This window comes from Ciconia boyciana, chromosome 25, assembly GCF_034638445.1.
Source record: "Ciconia boyciana chromosome 25, ASM3463844v1, whole genome shotgun sequence".
Classification (NCBI taxonomy): domain Eukaryota; kingdom Metazoa; phylum Chordata; class Aves; order Ciconiiformes; family Ciconiidae; genus Ciconia; species Ciconia boyciana.
In genome coordinates this window covers 3,988,294-4,007,106 of record NC_132958.1, presented here as the reverse complement: position 1 = coordinate 4,007,106, position 18,813 = coordinate 3,988,294, and the positions used below count along the sequence as shown (strand labels likewise).

Below are 18,813 nucleotides of genomic sequence, written 5' to 3'. Positions count from 1 at the left end.
TGCAAGGTGTGCATGGGGGGCTGTCCCCATCCTGATGCAAGGTGTGGATGGGGGGGTTATCCCTATCCCGGTGTGCATGGGGGGCTGTCCCCATCCCGGTGCGAGGTGTGCATGGGGGTTATCCCTATCCCAGTGTGCATGGGGGCTGTCCCCATCCTGGTGCAAGGTGTGCATGGGGGCTATCCCCACCCCAGTGTGCATGGGGGGCTGTCCCCATCCTGGTGCAAGGTGTGCATGGGGGGCTATCCCCACCCCGGTGTGCATGGGGGGGCTGTCCCCACCCCGGGGCTCCCCCGGAGCAGTTTTAGGGCGAAGGGACCTTCCCAAACCCTCCGCCCCAAACACTCCCCCAGCCCCCGACACCCCTCCAGCCGCCGTCCCTCACCGCTCCCGCAGCCCCTCCGCCCCCCAATCCATCCCCGTTCCCCCCCCCCCCACCTCCTCCTGCTCCCCGAACCCAGCCGGAGCCCGCAGCCCGCAGCCGGAGCGGAGCCGCCGGGGGAGGGACCGCGGCCGGGCCGCCCTCCCCGCCCGGCGCCGGGCGGAGCCACCGCAGCGGGGCCGCGCCGGGGCGCAGCGGGAGCGCGGCGGGACGGACCCGGATCCGGGGTCGGTGTCGGGGTCGGTGTGGGGGCCGGTGCCGGGCGGGCACAGCCATGCTGAGCCGCCTGGGAGCACTGCTGCAGCAGGCGGTGGAGACGGTGAGCGGGGCCCGGGGGGGGGCCCGGGGACGGCGGGAGCGGGGGGGGGATTCCGTGCCCCCCTGACCCCGACCCCGGTGTGCGCAGCGGGAGCCCAGCGTGGACCTGCTGGAAGCCTTCACCGAGCACTGGAAGGGCATCACTGGCTACTACCTGGAGGCCACGGGTGAGTGGGGTGCGGGGAAGGGGTCCCTGTGCCCTAGGATGGGGTCCCTGTGGCGTGGGAATAAGGTCCCCGTGGTGTGGGAGCAGGGTCTCTACGTCCTGGGAATGAGGTCCTTGTGCCTAGGGAGGGGGGGCCCCATACCCTGGGACAGGACCCCGTGTCCTGGGACAGGACCCCATGCGGTAGCAGGGCACCAAGCAGACCCTGGTGCACCGTGGCTGACCTTTGGCTTTGGCATGGGACACCTATTCCCGTACCCCAGGAGGACGTATCCAGCCGAGTGCTTGGCCCTGCCCAGCCCCAACCCCCCTGCACACCAGCGAGGTCAGCACGGGGGGTTTGGGTGGGTGCGGATTCTCCTGGGAGCGATTGCAGGCTGGGGCACGTCCCTCTCCGGGAGCGTGCTGCTCTCCAGGAGCACTAAAAGCAGGGCCTGGAGAGCTTCAGCCCTTTCCCCAGCAGGATCTCAGTCCTTCCCACTTGGCCCCCGCCGCCCCTTCCCCTCCTGGGCCATGCCGGAGCGTCTCCAGGGCTGGCAGCGCCAGGCAGCACCCCACAGCCCCCCGGGACAGCCGGCAGCTCCGACCGTGGCTCTGGCGCTGGCAGGGACAGCCGGCAGCTTGCTAGGCCGTGAGCGGAAGGAGCAGCCTCGAGTGCTGCTGGGACTCCATCATCACATTGCCATCTAGCGTCGTCCCCGCTAACGGCGGTGGAAGGGGATTCTGGGCCAGCACGGCTCGGGGTGCTGCTGGCGAGCACCCCACAGTTGCACCCAGACACCCCACCGTGCATTGCTCGCCTTGCCGAGCCCGGCGGCATGCTGCCGGTGCCTTGGGGGGGACATGCCGCAGCCCCCGATTCCTGTGTCCGCAGACGAGAGCGTCCCCGCCAGACAGACGGACATCCCCTGGCGCCTCAAGCAGATGCTGGACATCCTGGTGTACGAGGAGAAGCAGTGCCCGGCCGGCGAGGCCGGGCCATGTCTCGAGTACCTGCTGCAGCACAAGGTCCTGGAGACCCTCGGCACACTGGGCAAGGCGGAGGTGGGTGTACAGGCACCGGGAAAGCCACTTTGGGGAATCTGAGCCCCCCCCGAGCTGCAGCACCCGCAGCCTTTTCCAGCTGCTTTGCATGATGCTGCTCAGTAATTTTAATTTTGAAGCTCCTCTAGCTGGGCAATTGGGAGTTTGCGGAGCGCGAGCTGGTCGGGGTGCTTGGCTTTTTTTTGGGGGGGCTGCCTCGCTCGGTGTAAGATCCCCACCGGCATCCTTTCTGCTGCTCCTCCGAATGGCTCTTGCCCCCCATCACATCCCTGTGCGTACGGGAAGGGTGTTCTTCACACCAGCAGCCTGTTTGCACAACTGGCACGTTGCTGCTTGGGTTCGCAGGACAAAGTGGTTTTAGACAGTACCCTCTCAATATTTACTAATATTGCCCAAATATAATGGCTCTGCGGTTCCTTTGTTGCTAATAATAATGAGGCTCCCTATAAAGAGCCTTTTATTCAAACATAAGCAAATGCTAGTGCAGCGTGGGCTTCAGCAACGTGCGCTGGCCCTTCCGTGGCCGTGAGGATTCGGTTTTCTGGGGTGCTGGGCTTTAACGCCCCATCGCTAGCATTGGAGCAGTGGGAAAGGGGAAATAATCCCCCTGATTTTTTTTTTCTCTGCAAGAGAGCTTAATTCAGAGAACTGAGTTCAGTCCCCAATTGCTAAAGGGAGAGGAGCCCAGGGCAGGTGGGAGGACCTGGGGGGGGGTCGATGGGCCCCTTTGCATCATTTTGGGGGAGCAAACCCGGGGTCTCTGCTGAGAGTATTCTTGCAAGCCACCCACGCTGACTGCTGGGTGACCCGGCAGGCGATTTGGGGCAATTTCAGGGTAATCAGGTACACAAACAGGTAACTGGGCTCTCGCTGATGCCTCTCCCTGTCTCCCTCCCAGTACCCCCCCAGGATGAGGCAGCAGGTCCTCCTTTTCTTCAGCCGGGTGCTGGGGCAAGTGCAGCACCCGCTCCTGCACTACCTCAACGTGCACAGGCCGGTGCAGGTGAGCCCTGCGCCCGGGGGCTTGTCGGGGGCCGGTGGGAGACCCCGGCCGGCAGTGCCGCCGGCAATGCCGTGTGCTGGGACTGGCCGCATCCCTGCCAAACGCTGCCGGGAACCGATGCCCGTGGTAACGGGGCAGCACTGCTGCACCCGGGCAGGGCGGGAGAGCAGCCGGCAGCCCAGCATCCCTCTCCCTGCCCTGCCAGAAGCTGCTCCAGCTCAGCGGCGACTGCCTGGGCTCCGGCACGGAGAAGGAGGAGGTGCAGTTCGCGGCCGTACTCTGCACGAAGATCAAGCAGGATCCCACCCTGCTGGCGTACATCCTGGAGGTGAGCAGCCCCCGGGCATCCCTGTGCTGGTGGGACACGTATGGGGTCATCTGTGGGGTTTGGCTCCTTTAATTGAGCTTTTTGACCTGCTTTGCAGCTCCATCCCCACCGCAAAGCTCCTCGGGCTGAGTGGGAGGAAGACGGTGGCTACGATGCTTTGCTGCTCCTCTTCCTCTCCAGGGCAAGAGCATCCTGAATGGGAGGAGAGCCCAGGAGCTGCCGGCCAGCCCTGTGGAAGAGGGTGCGGAGCATCCCCCGGGCACCGCTGCCGGCTCCCCCCCCGCCGAGCTTTCCCCGCCACGGAGGGACAGCAACCTCATCACGTCCTTGGTGGGGCTGTGCAAGAGCAAGGTAGGGGGAAAGGGCTAGCAAGGAGGGGACGGCGGGTGCCGCCGGTCGTGTGACGCCGCCTCTCTCCTCCTCCTCTTCCTCGCAGAAGAGCAGGGTCGCGCTGAAGGCTCGGGAAAACCTGCTCTTGCTCGTCGGGCTCGCCCAGGAGGCGGCTGCTGCCTGCCTGGTGCGGAGCAGTGCCCTGTGCCAGCTGCTGACGGAGCATCTCTGTGACCTCTACAGCACCGTGCCCGCCTGCACCGACCCCGCCGACATCCTCGCCCTGGAGAGGGCCAGCTGGAGGTAAGGTGGGCGCCGGGCAAGGTGGTCCCCAGGCACCGCCGAGGCTTTGCTGCAGCCCCACGTCCTCTACCCCACGCAGGTCGCAGGGTGATGCTGCCGGCGATGGGGTTTTCCCAGGGAAGGAGAGCCTGGCTGCCTTCTTCGGCTGGCTGGACTACCTCGACGAGCTGGTGATGGGCGCCCAGCCGGTAAGGAGAGCCCGGCCGGCGCTGCAGAGCACGGCAGCCCCCTGCCCGCGCCGCGGCTCAGCCTCTGCCGTCACCCACAGGTCGTGGCAGATGCCATCACCGAGGCCGTGGAGGAAAAGTTTTTCCAGGGCATCCTGCGGCCGCAGCTCCTGCAGATGTGAGTGTCCGAGGGACGAGACAGCAGCTGGGGGAGAGGTTCTCTATCAAGGACCCCCTTGGGGCTGGGACCGCGGGGTTCCCCTTGCCTGCACCTCCTTTTTTGCACGCTGTGAGATGCCATGGTGCTGCCTCAGGACACCCCTCGCAGCGTCCCACCCTGTCCCCGGCAGGTCCGAGCTCGTCGTCCTCAGCGCCACGGCCATGCTGACGGGCACGGTGCGGCAGATCCGCGCGCCTCCCCTGCTCCACCGCCTCGTGCTCTTCCTGCTGGGGCCAGACCGGCACCCCGAGACCCCAGGGGATGCCCCCCACCCTCTGCGCACCCAGCTCATCGACCGCTGCAACCACCTCTCCGACGAGGTGAGCCCCATCCTGGGACACACACACACACACACACACACACACACACACGGGCGATGCTGGGGGGCAATGCCGGTGGTCTCACCCCACTCGCCTTGCCGCAGATCAGCCTGGCCAGCCTGCGGCTCTTCGAGGAGCTCTTGCGGAAACCCCATGAGCATGTGGTGCACAGCCTGGCGCTGAGGAACCTGGAGGCGAGGGGCTACCTGCAGCGCGGCCCCCCCATGCCCGACGAGCACGGACCCCCTGAGCCGGACCCCGACGAGGATGGGCTGTGAGCAAGGGGGCTGGGGCAGGGCGAGGGGGGGCAGCCCCCTGGCACCCACATGGCTAATGCCCCTGCGCCGGCCCCGCAGGGACCTGGAGGAGGATCCCTATTTCACTGACGGATTCCCGGATGCTGGCTTTGGGACGGCGAAAAAACCTCAGCCGGAATCGGCCCCGTTGGGAAAGGGGCAAGTGAGCGAGGTGGTGAGCAGGTAGGGATTTGCAGGGGCTGCTCCAGCGTGGGAGGGCTGCATCCCCCTCCCTATCCCTCTCCCCTCTCTTTTCCAGCTTCCTCTGCCTGGTCCCCGAGGAGGCGAAGACCTCCTCGTGCATGGAGGAAGGCGGCTACGACACCTACGTGCACGATGCCCTGGGCATGGTGAGTGGCTGGGGGTGGGGGGGGGTCCCCATCCCTGGCGGTGCCGGCTCCTGTTGTGGTTCTCACCCACAGTCACCCCGCCCTGCCAGGTCCAGGCGTGCCGTGCCAGCACGGCCCCATGGGGGTGGCCCCTGGCCCCCCGGCCCCTCGATGCCTGCCACCCCGAAGTGACATTTTACGAGGGCCACTTCCTCAAGGTGCTGTTTGACCGGATGACCCGGATCCTGGACCAGGTACGGGGGTGGCCAGCCGAGATGCCAGGGACGTACCTGGGTCCCTACCGCCCTCTGCCCCTTGCCTCGGCATGGCCGGGGGGACTCCCCCCCCCACCCCAAAGGGCTCTCTGCCTGTCCCCACCCATGGGTGCTCAGTGGCTGCAAATGCCACCGATGCTTTCGGCCACTTTACCCCCACTATGGGGGTCCCGGACCCTGGAAAGGAAGGCTGTCCCCCTCCACCGTGGGTCCCCGGGGGTGCAGGGCTGGCAATAGCCATGGGAAGGGGATGCATCCTCTATTCAAACAGCTGGGGGATACTGGGGGGGGGACGACTGGCCATGCCAGCTCCCTCTGAGCATCCCCCCCCCACCCCAGCCCTACAGCCTGAACCTGCAGGTGACCTCGGTGCTGTCCCGCCTGGCCGCCTTCCCCCATCCCCACCTCCACGAGTACCTGCTGGACCCCTACCTCAACCTGGCACCCGGCTGCCGCTCGCTTTTCTCTGTCCTCGTCAGGGTAATGTCACCTGCTGGGGGGTGAGGGGAGGGGGACACCCCCTCAAAACGGAGCCTGACTCTTCCCCCCCCCCGCCACGCAGGTGATCGGGGACCTGATGCAGCGGCTCCAGCGTGTGCCCCATTTCAGGGCCAAGCTGCTCCTGGTGCGCCGGCAGCTTATGGGGCTGGTGCCTGGAGAGCAGTAAGTGATGGGGCGGGGGGGGCACGGGATGGGGGCAATGCATGCCTTTTGGGGGGGGTGTACCCCACAGAGCCCCCATTGCTCATCTCCCCGCAGGATGGACCACGCGATGCTCTTCAAGGGGGTGGTGGTGCTGGAGGAGTTCTGCAAGGAGCTGGCTGCCATTGCCCTGGTCAAAGGACCACCGGAGGGCCCCCCCTGAGCTGCGGCTCCCCCACCGAGCACCCCCTCTTCGGCCGGGCTGCGGTGGCCACCGGGGATGGCCCAACCCATGTGCCGGTAGCCTCCGGTGGCCCCGCTCAGACCGGCACATCCCCAATAGCCGGGCATGGTGGTGGCACCACGGGAAGGACACCGGCCTCGCAGTGCCTGGCGAGGAGGAAGAGGAGGCACAGAGTCCTTCACCGCTGCCTCGGCCAACCCGGAGGTGATGCCACCTCCCCGGTGCAGGATGCGGCCCCTCTGGGTGCAAAGTGAACCGTGCTGCGTTTCCTCCTGGGTGGTGGGTTCCTGCTCCCCCCGCCTGGTGTCGGAGCTGCCCCGAGCCCCCACCAACCTCAAGCAGGATTTTTTTTGGCAATAATCAGATGCACGGGCAGGGTGCTGTCCTCTGCCTGCGCGGGGCAATGCCACCCCCTCGGCTGCAATAACTCAATCATCTCCCCTGGCTCTGGGGCACACAGGGTGTGTGCGTGCGTGTGTTTGTGGCTCCTGCCTGGCAGGGACGGTGCACCCCGAACGGCCAGGCACCGTGTCCCCTGGGTGATGGGACTCTGCTACAATAAAGCTGTGAGCTCAGCACCACGCGCCGTGCCCCTGCCATCTATATTGCGCCCGTCCCCCTTCCCAAGCATCCCCCAAAACCAGGCTCCCCACTCCCCCCCTCCCATCCCCTCCCTTCAACTGCAGCCATGTGGATGCAAGAAGCAGCAGCCGGGTTTATTTCTGCTCTGGCTGGCTCTCAGCCCCCCCCCCCGGCCAGGACATGGTGCCCCAAAACGTCCCCCTGGCCACGGGCAGCACATCCCGGGGCTCTCTCCTTTGGCACTGCAAGCAGGACCCCCCGGCCACGTGTCACAGCCAGACCCCCTGTGCCCAAAGCCAGGCTGCCGGGGCTTACCGGGCACTAGCCGCGGACGGGCACCGTGGCCGCAGCACGGAGCCGCTGCAGGATCCTGCCCCTCAGGCTCTCCTCCTCCACGTGCCACCAGCAGACAGAGGGGCTGTGGGGCTCAGGGGGGGCAGCCCCGGGGCTGCTGGGTGGGATGGTCAGCAGCATATTGAAGCAAATGCCGTCGGCCCCCCCGGGACCCCCAGCCCGGTGCTGCAGCCCCAGCAGCCCCAGGGGTCCCGGGCGGGGGTCCGTCGGCAGGCAGTCTCGCAGCAGCCGCAGCACGGGCAGGCGGAGACCCCCGCGGAGCTCAGCCAGGGACGTGCCGCAGGCCACCACGGGCAGGTGGGGGGTCCCGGCCGTGCCCAGCAGCACCCAAAGGTCCCCGGCGTCATTGGCGAAGGCCACCAGGAGCCGCAAGCAGAGCAGGGCACAGGGCAGTTCCTGCGGCAGCGTGGGGGGGTGCGGGGGGCTGCGGCGGTAGCGGGCGGCGAGGTCCAGCAAGGGCAGGATGTCTGGGGCTCGCAGCGGCAGCGCGGAGGGGTCCCCGGCCCACCACACCGCTTGCAGGGACTCGGCGTCAGCTTCCTCCAGGGTCTTCAGGGTCCCGCCTGTGGGCAGAGAGACGGCGATGCCCCGGCACAGAGGTGGCAGGGGACAACGATGCCCTGACACAGTGGTGGCAGGGGACAGCAGGACCTTGGCACTGGGCTGGCGGGGGGTGCCAGTGCCTGGTCATGGGGCTGGTGGGGGCACCGAGACCCCATCACGGGGCTGACAGGGGACACCAATACCCCAGCACGGGGCTTGTGCGGGGATGCCAGTACTGGTGATGGTGCTGGCAGGGGACAGCAATGCCCTGGCACAGGGCTGGCAGGGGACACCGATGCCCTGGCACAGGGCTGGCTGGGGATGCCAAAGCCCATCGTGGGGCTTGCAGGGGACATCGGTGACCTGGCCCAGGGCCGGCAAGGGATGCTGATGCCCCGGCACTGGGCTGGCTGGGGATGCCGATGCCCATCGTGGGGCTGGCAGGGGACACCAATGCCCCGGCACGGGGCTGGCAGGGGATGCGCCAGGTGAGCCGCGTCCTTCCCACACCCCGTCAGAGCACCAAACGGCACAGGCACGCACCGGTGGGGCGCGCGAGGAAGGCGAAGCGGATCCACGCCGGCCCCCTCTCCTCCAGTGCCAGCAAGGTGAGGGGTTCACACTCCAGCCCCGTCTCCTCCTTCACCTCCCTCCGCATGGCAGCCACGATGCTCTCGCCGGGCTCCATCCTCCCGGCCGGCAGGTACCACTTCCCGCGGCACTCGGGCTTGGCCTCCTGCACCAGCAGCACCCCGTCCTGCGGGGACGGAGAGGGGTCGGGTGGGCACCGGGTGCCACCGGGGTGGGGGTCCCGCGGGGGCTGCCTCACCTCCTCGTTGAAGAGCACGGCCAGGACGACGTAGCAGGCGTTCCTCCCCAGGCGGATGGGGCCGGTGGGCGGTGGGGGACCCTCGAAGCTCACCCCCACGTCCCAGCCGCCGCCACCCAGCACCGCATCCAGCTCCGCTGCCGGAGCCTCCCCCATGGGACCGGGGACCCCACAGGCTGGATGGGGAGGGGGGAGCCAGCCCTCAGGCACCCACTCAGGGAGTAGCGGGGTTTTGGGGTGGGGAGGGCCCACCCCAGACGTGCAGGCGGGGGGACAGGGAGCCCCGGCGCTGTCTGGGCTGGAGGGAGCGGTGAGGGAGGGGGCCCGGCGATTGCGGGGCGCACGGGGAGGTGCAATGCGGGAAGGGGTCGCCCAGCAGCTGCAGGGTGCTGGTGGGGAAGGGCTTGCTGGACTGGGGGACGTGGAGGGGGGTGTAACAGGGGAAGGGTCTGCTGGGCGGGGGGGGTACGTAGCAAGGGAAGAGCTCGGTGGCCTTGGCAATGCAGGGAGGGGTGCAGTAGGGAAAGGGTCTGCTCGACTGGGGGACGCCCAGGGGGTGCAGGAGGGGAAGGGCTGGCTGGACTGCAGCATGTAGGAAGGGAAGTAGTAGGGGAAGGGGTCCCTAGGCTTGGGGAGGCGGGGGGCTGCGGTAGTGGAAGGGCTTGCTGGACTGGGGAGGCATGGGGGGCACAGTAGGGGAAGGGCTGGCTCGACTGCAGGGTGTACAGGGGGCTGCAGGGAAAGAGCTCGCTGGATTTGGGGATGCAGGGGGGGCTGCGGTAGAGGAAGGGCTGGCTGGACTGCAGGACGCAGGGGAAGCTGAAGTAAGCGAAGGGCTTGCTGGACTGCAGGAGGTAGGGGGAAAGGGCTTGCTGGACTGGGGAACGCTGGGGGAAACGGGGCGGCTAGACGGGGGCTGCTGGGGGAGAAGGGCCTGCTAGACTGGGGATGCCCGGGCTGGGGGGAGAGGGGCTCGCCGGGCTGCGGGGTGCCCGGGGGCTGGCGCCGGGCGGCTGAGGGGGCCAGGGCGTGCTGGACTGCAGGGCGTAACAGGGGAAGGGCGGGTCGGGGAGGGGGTGCACAGGGGGAAAGGCGTGGGGGACTGCGGGGCGCAGGGGGGCGAGCTGGGCTGCAGGGCGTACCGGGGGAAGGGCGAGCCGGGCTGCAGGGTGCGGGGCGGGGGCTGGGCTGCGGGGCGCAGCGGGAGAAGGCTCTGCGGGACCGCAGGCTGCAGCGGGGAGGGCTTGCTGGCTTGCAGGGGAGGGGCACCAGGGCGAGGGGGCGCGGGAGGGGAAGGGTGCGGGGGTTCGGGGCTGCAGGAGGGGAGGGAAGGGGCGCGGGGAAGGAGGCGCAGGGCGCCCGCAGCCCCCGCCTCCCCGCGCGCATGCGCCAGGGCACTCACCGCCAGCCGGGGCTCCGCCGCGCCGCCCCCGCCCACCTCGCTCGCCGCCTATTGGCCACCCAGCGAGGCCAGCTGGCTTTCCATTGGTTAGTCCTGCCGCCACTTGCCTGCGCGGCTGCGGGGCGGGGCTTGGCCTTAAAGGGGCCGGGCGGGGCGTGGAAAGGTTCGTGGTGCGGCGTGAGGGGTGCGCGGCCCACGGAGGGTGCTCATTGCGCGGCGGCCGTTGCACGGTGCCGGGTGTACGGTGCTAATTGCACGGTGCCCGTTGCACCACGGTGCCAATTGCACGACGCCAATTGCACGGTGCCAATTGCACGGTGCCCGTTGCACCACGGTGCCAGTTGCACAGTGCTAATTGCACGGTGCTAATTGCACGGTGCCCGTTGCACCACGGTGCCAATTGCACGGTGCATGGCATGCACTGCGCGGCCCCCGCTCCATCTCCTGCGGTGCTGTGCAGCGCGTGGGGCAGCGCAGGGTGCGTGTTGCACAGCGCGGCTCGCACAGGGCGCAGCGTGCAGGGACCCAGGCCCCGTGCGCCGTCCGTGGGGCACCGTGCATGGGGGCCAGCCCCGTTTCCCCCCGTTATCGTTAGGGCGGTGGAGGGCAGCTCCAGGCAACGGTCCTGGGCAGAGCAGAGCGATTCCCCTGCGCCCCGGCACTCGGAGCACCGCGCTCCACGGACGGGGCTGTTTCTGTCCTTGGGACAGGCCCTTGGGCCGGTTGCTTTCCCATGGCAGGGCAGGATGGAGCTGCGCCCCGGAAGCCCGAACCTCTGGGCAGCGACGAGGCGCGATGTCCAGATGTCTTCCAGTTCTCTCTGAAGCTGACAGCACAGACACCGCGCCAAACTCATCTCACCAGTGGCCTCGGCCAGCCGCCAAGGGCTGGGAGCACCCGGTGCCACTGGGGCACAGTGCCAGGCCCTGTCTCTGCCACCCCACCCCATCCCCAGGCCACCGGGGCATCCCTGACCGCGGGTGGGGATGAAGGGGCCGATGCCGCACGGGAGGGAGACGCGGAAGCGGGTGCTGGTGCTGCCGGTGGCCCCGGCGTGCTGCAGACGCTTTATTCCCCGGCTGCTCCGCTCCTGCCCGGAGCCTCGCCGGGTGATCGTGGAGCAAAGCACCAAGCGAGAGGCGGCCGGCCCCGGCTCCCCGCAGCGTCTCGGCCGTGGCCGTGGCCGTGGCCGTGGCCGTGGCTGGCAGCGCTGGTTTTGTTTGAGCGTCCTCCCGGCGTGCCGCAGCCGCTTCACTTGCAGCCCCGCAGGACGCCCACGGCCTCCCGCACAGCGGAGAAGATCATGCTGTCCAGCTGCAAGGGTGCAAAGAGAGGGTCGGCACCACGCACCCCGCACGGGGACCCCCCCACAGCCCCCAAACCACCACCCACCCACCTGGGCGTGGAGCTGGCGTGCGGCCCTGGGCGGGTGGGTGCTGTGGTCCCGGAGGCGGGCGGCATTCTCCGGTGAGAGGAACCGCTGCTCCACGCTGATGGTACCGGTGAGGGTCTGCACCTGCCCATGGCACAGCGGTGTCAGGGGCCGGGGCTCGGCCGTGCCTCAGTTTCCCCAGGGGGCTTCGGCACAGTTGCACCCCAAATAGCTGCCCTCAGGGGGATTGCAGAGCTGCCTACCTGGTGGGGAGCCCCTGCGGGGACCAGCACCGCGTCCCCCAGGAACTGGAGGAGGGTCCAGCCGCTCACCCCGCACTCCTCGTGCAGCCGCCTCCGCAGCGAGAGGTCCAGGTAGCGGCTGGGGGGCTCCGCCACAGCAGCCCCCTCCTGCCCTTGGTCCTCGCACGCCTGCGGGGGGCCGGGGGTGAGCGGAGCTGGGGGCCGGGGGGGGGGGCAGGGCTGCACCAGGGGGGTGATGGCACCCACCTTCTGCAAGAAGTCTTGGATGCGGCCAGCATCCTCAGCGCGGAAGATGTGCCACAGGGCACCAGGCCGGCTGCCGGCATCCCGGAGCCGCTCCTTCAGCGGCGCATCCACGCCATCAGCGTCGGCTTGCAGGAGCAGGTCTGGGGGCAGAGGGGTGCTCAGGGGGGGGGCCGGGGTGGGGGGCCGGGGTGGGGGGACCCCCCCCATGTGCTCGCCCTACCCTGTCGTGCCGCCGGCTGCTCAGGCAGCCGTGCCGCGGCGTGCACCAGGACGCTGATGGAGTCGGCTGCTTCCACCGTCAGGTTTTTGGTCCCGATGGTCCGGTCCCGGGGATGCACGCCTGCGAGCGGGAGCAGGGTGGTGGGCAAAGGGCGAGCACTGTCATGGGTGGGGGGAGCCCAGCTCGCCCCCCCACCCTGGGCACCGCGGCGCTGCCGGGTGGCACTCACCGTAAGCCACGCAGATGCGTGGGCGCAGCCAGCGCCGGCCCCGCTGGCCCCGCAGGTAGGTGGCCAGGTTGAGGCGGCCAGTGGGCCCACAGTACTCTGGCAGCGGCAGGCTGGCGCTCAGGTTGGCGGCCCTGCGGCACAGGCATGGTGCTCGAGGCTGGGGCACCGGGTACCGACGCTGGCAGAGCCGCCCTCGCTGCCCCCAGCCCTGCTCGCTGCATCCCACACCGGGACGCATCCTGCTGCTGCGGGGGCTGGCACCCAGCCCGCAAGGGGAGCGGGCACCAGGCTGCCGGGGAGGGGGGGAACCCACCCCGGTGAAGCCTCTGCTGTCACCTACCGGCACAGGTCCATGTCCCCAAAGCCACTCTCCAGCTTCAGCAGGTCCCCACTGCCCTGCTCCAGCTCTGGGGATGCTGCGGGGTGGAACACGGCATCACACACGGGGATGCTGGCATCGTGCCGCCGGGCACCTCCCGGGGAGGGAGGGATGCGCAGGCTGGCTTGCCCACCCCCTTACAACCCGAAATCGCACTTGGGACCCCACAAACTCATTGCACACTTACTCGCGCTGGCAGCGAAGCCATCCCAAAACTCCTGGCTGCTCATCCTGACGCGGCTCGCCGGTGCCCGCAGGTTCACCACCTCCACCGCCTGCTCCCCCCCGGCTGGGCACAAGGACTCCGGCCCCCACAGCCGCCCCTCCAGCCTCTTCTGCAGCCCTGAGACAAGGACGGGCTGCCGGGGCAGCGGGGGCTCAGCAAGGGCCGGGGGAGGTGGCGGGGGGGGGGTCCACGGTGCCGCCACGCATCCCCGGGGAGTCGGGGGCTTACCTGGCCCTGCCGCCAGTGCTCCTGGAAGAGCTTGTAGTTGCTGGCGTGGCCGGGGTCGTGCAGCCAGAGCAGCCCGCTGGGTGCCAGGATGCAGTGGGAGGCAGGGGGACCGGGGGGACCGGGGGGACCAGGGGGGCTTGGGGGGGTCAGCTCGGCCCCCGCCTGCCTCTCCTGGATCTTCCTCTCCACCACACGAGCGATGATGCTGTCCAGGATGCTGGTCAAGTGGTTGTCCTGGGGGGGGGAGGGATGCAAGAGGGGAGCCCCATCAGCCCACCCCGGCCCCCCCAGCCCTGCCGAGGGGTGTGGGGGGGACATCACGGGGCAGGGTGTCCTGCCCGCCCTGGGACTCACGCTGGGCAAGGCGGGCGAGACGGGGGCGAAGGCCATGCGCACCCCGTCCTGCCCCAGGCACAGCTTGACGGCGGTGGAGGCGAGGAGGTCGCAGAGGGTGGTGGTCTGCACGGCCCCCCGGGGCGGCGGCTGCCCCGGCGATGGGGGCCCCCCCTCGGGGCTCTCTGCTCGGGGGAGAAAAGGGGTCAGGGCTGCCCGTGCCCTCCTCCGCCTCTCGCCCCCCACCCAGCACCCCGTAGGGGATGCGGTGCAGCACCCCTGACCCCCCCGGAGCGGGGCTTTCCCCGCAGCGGGGGGGCTGCAGCCGGCCCTACCTTCCTTGATGGCCCGGGAGGTGTCGGCTTGGCCATCGCTGCTGGGTGGGAGGGGGGGCACCGCAGACCCCGGCAGCTCCTGAAACACCCCGGTCCATGCGGGCATCCGGAGGGGAGCCACGTCCCCCTGTCCCCAGGGCTGGTCCCCTCCCTGGCAGCATGCACAACCCCACCCCCCCCAAGGCACCCTTTTGCAGGGGTTGGGGTGCACCTGCGCCCCTTCTTTCCCCCCATCCACAGCCCCCCTGTACCTGCCTGCTCCCCGGGGGCCCGGCCGGGCTCTGCTCCGCAGCCCCCTCCTTGCAGGGACAGTGCGACTCGATGCCGAACTTGGCCCGGACCTCGTGCAGCAGCTTCCAGAGCCGGGTCAGGACTGGGGACAGATGGGGACAGGCGGGTCAGCCCTGGGCAGCGGGCGGGGGGGGGTCCTGGGGCTGGGGGGGGACACTCACCACGGGTAGGGACAAACTGCGTGGGGACGAGGGACGCGACGTGGTGGTCTTGCCCAGAGACGCACTCGGGCGGCCGCGCCGGACCCTCTGCGTCAGAGAGAGGATGCGTTCGTCCCCGCCAAGCCCCCGCGGGGCTGACACCCCCTTTGCAAGCCCCCCAGATCCCCATACCGTGGCCATCAGCCTCTCTCCTGCTGCGGTGGCAGTTGGGGCACAGCTGGAAGCCACATCTGGCGCAGCTCCAGTGGGAGTTGAAGAAGCTGCGCTGGCAGGCGTCACAGAGCTGGGGGGCTCCTTCCCCCCGCCTCCAGGCCGTCACCCCTGCGGGAAACACAGCCCTCAGCCTCCCCACTGTCCCCAGTGTCACCCCCCGCCCCGGTCCCCACTTACCCTCGGACCCACTGGGGGCTCCCGGCCACGTGTCCCCGTCCCTGCGGACAGCCTCGCAGAAGGGGTCCCCCAGGACCCCCAGCAGGTACTTGGCCAGGCAGAGGCTGCTGCCCATGCTCCTGCTCCCTCGCTCGGGGCCAGCTGCCTCCAGCCGCCGCGTCTCCCCCTCTGCCTCCCCCAGCGTGCAGAAGCCATCGACGCTCAGCTCCCCGCCGTCCCCAAAAGCAAACCTGCGGGAGAGAGGGGACGGGAGGGGATGTTCCGAAGCAGGGTGACAGGAGAAGATGCTCCAAAGTGGGGTGACAGGAGGGGATGTTCTAAAGCAGGATGATGGGACAGGATGCTCCAACGCAAGGTGATGGGAGAGGATGCTCCGTCCATCCCGACATGGGCTGCCGGGAGCCTCCTGCCCTGGGCAGGGCTCTGAGCTCTCCAGGAGCCCCAGGCTCACCTGCGGAAGTGCAGCAGTCTGCAGGTGCTCTCGGGGGGATCTTCCTCCTCCTCCTCCCCACCCTCGGGGTCCCCCACGGCCCGGGCGGCGCAGGCACAGCACCGTTGGATGCTCTCGGGCAGGGCAGTGCAGGGCACGCTCTGCAGGCACCACGGCTCCCGTGGCTCCGGGCAGGCAAGGCTGGACGGGTCTGGGGGAGACAGGAGGTGCTTTGGGACACCGTGCATGGGGACACACCAGCCGGGAGGGACTTGGCACGCCATGGTGGGGGCTGGAAACTGGGCCAGAAAGTAGGGCTGGAAAGTAGGGCTGGAGATCTGCAGGTCAGGGCTGAGATGCTGGCACATCCCCAAGGAGGGCTCCGACCCAGCGACGGTGCTTGCCGGCCCCCCCAGGCATCACACCTGGGGATGCCACGCTGCCCCAAAGGGGCATTTCTCTAAATCTCCACCCTGGGAGCCGATGCCAGACTCAGCCGTGCCAGGACAAACCCAAGCGCAGCAGGTTTCCCAGCCCTCACGTGTTAACGGTTCGTGTCACGGGTGCTGGGAACCAGGATGCAAAATTTCCCCGGGGATCGGGTGCTGCCACTGCCCTCTCCCTGGACCCACCGTGCACCCCCCCGCCTTACCTCCCTCTCCCAGCTCCATCCTCCTCTCCTCCGGGTCCCCTCCACTCTCCACGCCATCACCTGGGCACGCCACGACCACGTGCTCGCCGGCCTTCGTGCCCCTCTTGGCCGCCCCGGCACCCTCGCCGGCAGCGCGGGGTCCGTCAGCGGTGCCGTGCGGGCGCTTGGCCGAGCGCTTGCCCTCACCGGCTGGCTCGAGGCCACCGTCCCGCTGGGGAGCCTTGCAGCACGGCAGCGACTGCTCCGAGTGCCGCGTCAGCCACGTCTTCTTCAGCTTGGTGTGGTTGCTGGGTGGGCATGGAAAACGACCCCCAGGGATGCCCAGGGTGGGCTCGAAGGGGCCGAGCACCCCACAGCTCACCCCCGGGCACCCGTCGCAGCCTGGCGTGGTGCAGAGGCAAGCCGGGGGCGGCTCCGGCTTGGCAAGGGCTGGCAGGTAGTGCCTGTCCATGAGCGGAGGCGATGGGTCGGGCTCCCCCGGTCCCGGTGGCGAGCCGGGCTGGAGGCTTTGGTACGCCAGGCGCTCGTCTTTGGGCTCGGAGGGCTGGCCTGGCCCCGGCTCCGGGGGGAAATCGGCGGCATGGGGCTGTGTGCCCACCCAGGGGCCCCCACAGCCCCCCGCTGTGCCGGGCTGCAGGAAGAAGAGGGGGTGGCTGGCACTGGGGGGAGGCGTGCAGGTGTGGGGAGCGGGCACTGCCGAGCTGCCCCCCGCTCGGCCATCTCTCCACGGGGCTCCCGGCAGCTCCAGCACCGCCGGCTCCCCCTCTCCATCTCCATCCTGCCCCGCCTGGCCCTTGCCCAGCAGCTGTGATGGCGCTTGGTCCTTGGCCGGGGACTGGAAGCCGGGCTCTTTCTTCGGGTAAAACTCCTGGAGGGGAGCAGAGGGGCTGTCAGGGCTGGCGTCACCCCAGATGTGGGTCCCTGTCCCTGCCTCCATCACCCACATCATTGGGAGGTGGTGATGGGGAGCACCCCGTGACCCTGCCTCAGTTTCCCCCACCACCCTCCTGAGCTGGGCAGCTGCCCGGTGCTTCCCAGCCCTGGATTGCCGAGCCTGTGGGGTGCCTGCATCGCCTCTGCCCGCGTGGGAAAGGAATGGGGAGCCGCAGCGGCACGGGGTGCGACGGGCGCACCCACGGGCTGGCAGCCCTGCCTCCCGCCGCCTCCATGCCGTGGCTCCTGCCGCCGTGACTCAGCCCGGGGACTTGCATCACGCCGCAGGGCTGCTCCAGGGAGGAGAGCATCATCCCCCCCCAGGATCACATCGCCTCATCCCTCGGGGTGCTGGGACCCCCCTGCCACCGCGCTGCTGCCCCGCCGAGCTGCAGGAGCGAGCGGGGGGGGCTGCGTCCCACTCGGGGGCCACCGACACCGGGTGCAGCCCGGCCCTGCCCTGGGCGCGGGTGCCAGCATCGCCTTTCACAACCCACCACTCCCAGCAAAATTCGGCTGAGGCTGGAGCCCGCTGTCACCCAGGGGAGCCGGGGTGCACCCGGGAGCTGAGCCCCAAGCATCCCCTCTCCGGAGCCAGGCTGCGGGAGCCAGAGCCGTGCCGCCACCGGAGCCAGGCGCCAGCGCAGCTATCCGGGGTTGCCTACCTTGTTCCCTGAGCTGGAGCAGTCGTCGAAGGGGGCCAAAGTCGTCTTGCACCTTGGCGGGAGCCCCAGGTAGAGGGGCTGGCCCCAGGCGGGCGGGTAGGAGCCCAGGTGCCAGTCCACGCCGGCGAAGCGCCCGTCACCCATCGTGCCCGGTTCCTCTGGCCCCCCGCCGCCAAATGGGGGGTCAGCCGGGGGTCCGGTGGGCAGCAGCGAGGACAGGAGGAAGGGGCTGTGCTTGGCGTTCACGAGGAAGGGGCAGTGGCGGAAAGCCAGGGGGTCGCCGTCCCCGTCCCCCGCAGCGGCGCGGGGCTTGTCGGCAGTGCCGGGGTGCTGGCTGTCCAGCCCCGGGAAGGGCAGGGGGTAGCGGTGGTACGTGTGGCTGTAGAGGGCCAGGGGGGCCAGCACGGCCTCAGCCCACCGTGGCCCTGGGCGCTCCTTGCCGGGCTCAGCCCAGCCCGCCTTGGGTTGCCCGTTCCTGGGCGGCAGCAGCAGCGGGAGCTCGGCTCCGTCCTTGGGGCGGCACAGGGCGTCCCGCAGGCACGGCGGGGCCGGCGGGTAGAGGCAGCCCAGCCGGCCGCCGGCGAGCTCCCGGCCTGGCCCCAAGCATCTCTCGGAGCCCCTCCAGGGACACCCCTTCTCCGTGCCGTAGCTCAGCTTGCCGGGCTCCTGGTAGCCCGGGAGTCCCAGCTTGGCGGCAGTGCTCTGGGGCAGGACCACCCCGCTGCTCTCCATCCCCCGAGTGTCCTGCGATGCCTCCTGGGCTCTCCTCCACCGTGGCGGGGTCTCCCCCATCCTCGTGTCGCTGGCCATGCTGCTCTGCCGCTCATGTGGTGCTCAGCGCCGTCCCGGGCTGGCCGGATCCTGCAGGCAGGGAATGAGGCATCAGCAGGGCATGCCACGCCGCACCGAACCCTGCCCAAACGCTGCCAGGGCAGCCGTGCGCGGGTTGCAATGGGGGAAACTGAGGCACGGGGTGAGGTTGGTGCTGGAGGGGCTGCTTTTAACCCCCCAGCTCCATCTCCCCATGCTAGATGGGAGGCTCCCCGGCACAGCGAGGGGGTCCCGGGGTCCCATGCCGCGGTGGGATGCACGATCTGGGAGGGCACGTGGCTGGAGCGTGGGTCCCCACCCCATCCCATCCCATCCCTCCTGCGCCCAGCCCGGTGGGGCTGGCGGCCAGGACGCACCTCGTGCCCACCCGTCCCTCCGCGCCCAGCCTGGCCCCGCGCCCGGCCGCTGGCACCCAGCGTGGGGAGGCCTTGCCCTGCGCAGGTATTCGCCTCCGGCCAGGGCTGGGCTGCGCTTCCCAGGAGGGCATGCAGCAAGGGGGGAGCTCCCAGCTCCCAGAGGCCCCTCCTGGTAGAAATGCCTGGGGAGATTTGC

General features: G+C 69.6%; 3 protein-coding genes across 4 annotated transcripts; 1 reads left to right on the top strand and 2 right to left on the bottom strand.

Moving 5' to 3' along the window:
* Window positions 1–441: 441 nt before the first annotated feature.
* On the top strand, window positions 442–6,948 carry FHIP2B (FHF complex subunit HOOK interacting protein 2B). 2 transcript variants are annotated; one of them, XM_072846294.1, is made up of 17 exons: window positions 442–701; window positions 789–867; window positions 1,741–1,910; window positions 2,809–2,913; window positions 3,119–3,241; window positions 3,422–3,592; window positions 3,678–3,874; window positions 3,954–4,062; window positions 4,143–4,219; window positions 4,389–4,581; window positions 4,686–4,855; window positions 4,938–5,060; window positions 5,137–5,227; window positions 5,317–5,460; window positions 5,821–5,961; window positions 6,044–6,144; window positions 6,241–6,948. In XM_072846294.1, exons 1-17 carry the CDS (start codon window positions 657–659, stop codon window positions 6,344–6,346), a joined length of 2,145 nt encoding a protein of 714 aa, XP_072702395.1. In that variant the 5' UTR covers window positions 442–656; the 3' UTR covers window positions 6,347–6,948. The 2 variants fall into 2 exon arrangements, with proteins under 2 accessions (XP_072702395.1, XP_072702396.1); XM_072846295.1 differs by having other exon boundaries at window positions 445–701; window positions 4,392–4,581.
* Window positions 6,949–7,107: 159 nt separating this feature from the next.
* On the bottom strand, window positions 7,108–10,053 carry NUDT18 (nudix hydrolase 18). Its single transcript, XM_072846297.1, has 3 exons — window positions 8,676–10,053; window positions 8,390–8,603; window positions 7,108–7,866 (listed from the first exon to the last, which is right to left on the bottom strand). The coding sequence occupies exons 1-3, from the start codon at window positions 9,264–9,266 to the stop codon at window positions 7,271–7,273; spliced, it is 1,401 nt and encodes a 466-aa protein (XP_072702398.1). The 5' UTR covers window positions 9,267–10,053; the 3' UTR covers window positions 7,108–7,270.
* Window positions 10,054–11,209: 1,156 nt separating this feature from the next.
* HR (HR lysine demethylase and nuclear receptor corepressor) lies at window positions 11,210–18,162 on the bottom strand. Its single transcript, XM_072845975.1, has 18 exons — window positions 17,431–18,162; window positions 15,833–16,700; window positions 15,202–15,391; window positions 14,751–14,980; window positions 14,532–14,681; window positions 14,361–14,447; window positions 14,160–14,281; window positions 13,909–13,987; window positions 13,595–13,758; window positions 13,241–13,474; window positions 12,974–13,145; window positions 12,748–12,823; window positions 12,408–12,538; window positions 12,202–12,298; window positions 11,955–12,091; window positions 11,713–11,864; window positions 11,474–11,593; window positions 11,210–11,391 (listed from the first exon to the last, which is right to left on the bottom strand). Exons 1-18 carry the CDS (start codon window positions 18,160–18,162, stop codon window positions 11,329–11,331), a joined length of 3,804 nt encoding a protein of 1,267 aa, XP_072702076.1. The 3' UTR covers window positions 11,210–11,328.
* Between the last annotated feature and the right edge of the window lie 651 nt (window positions 18,163–18,813).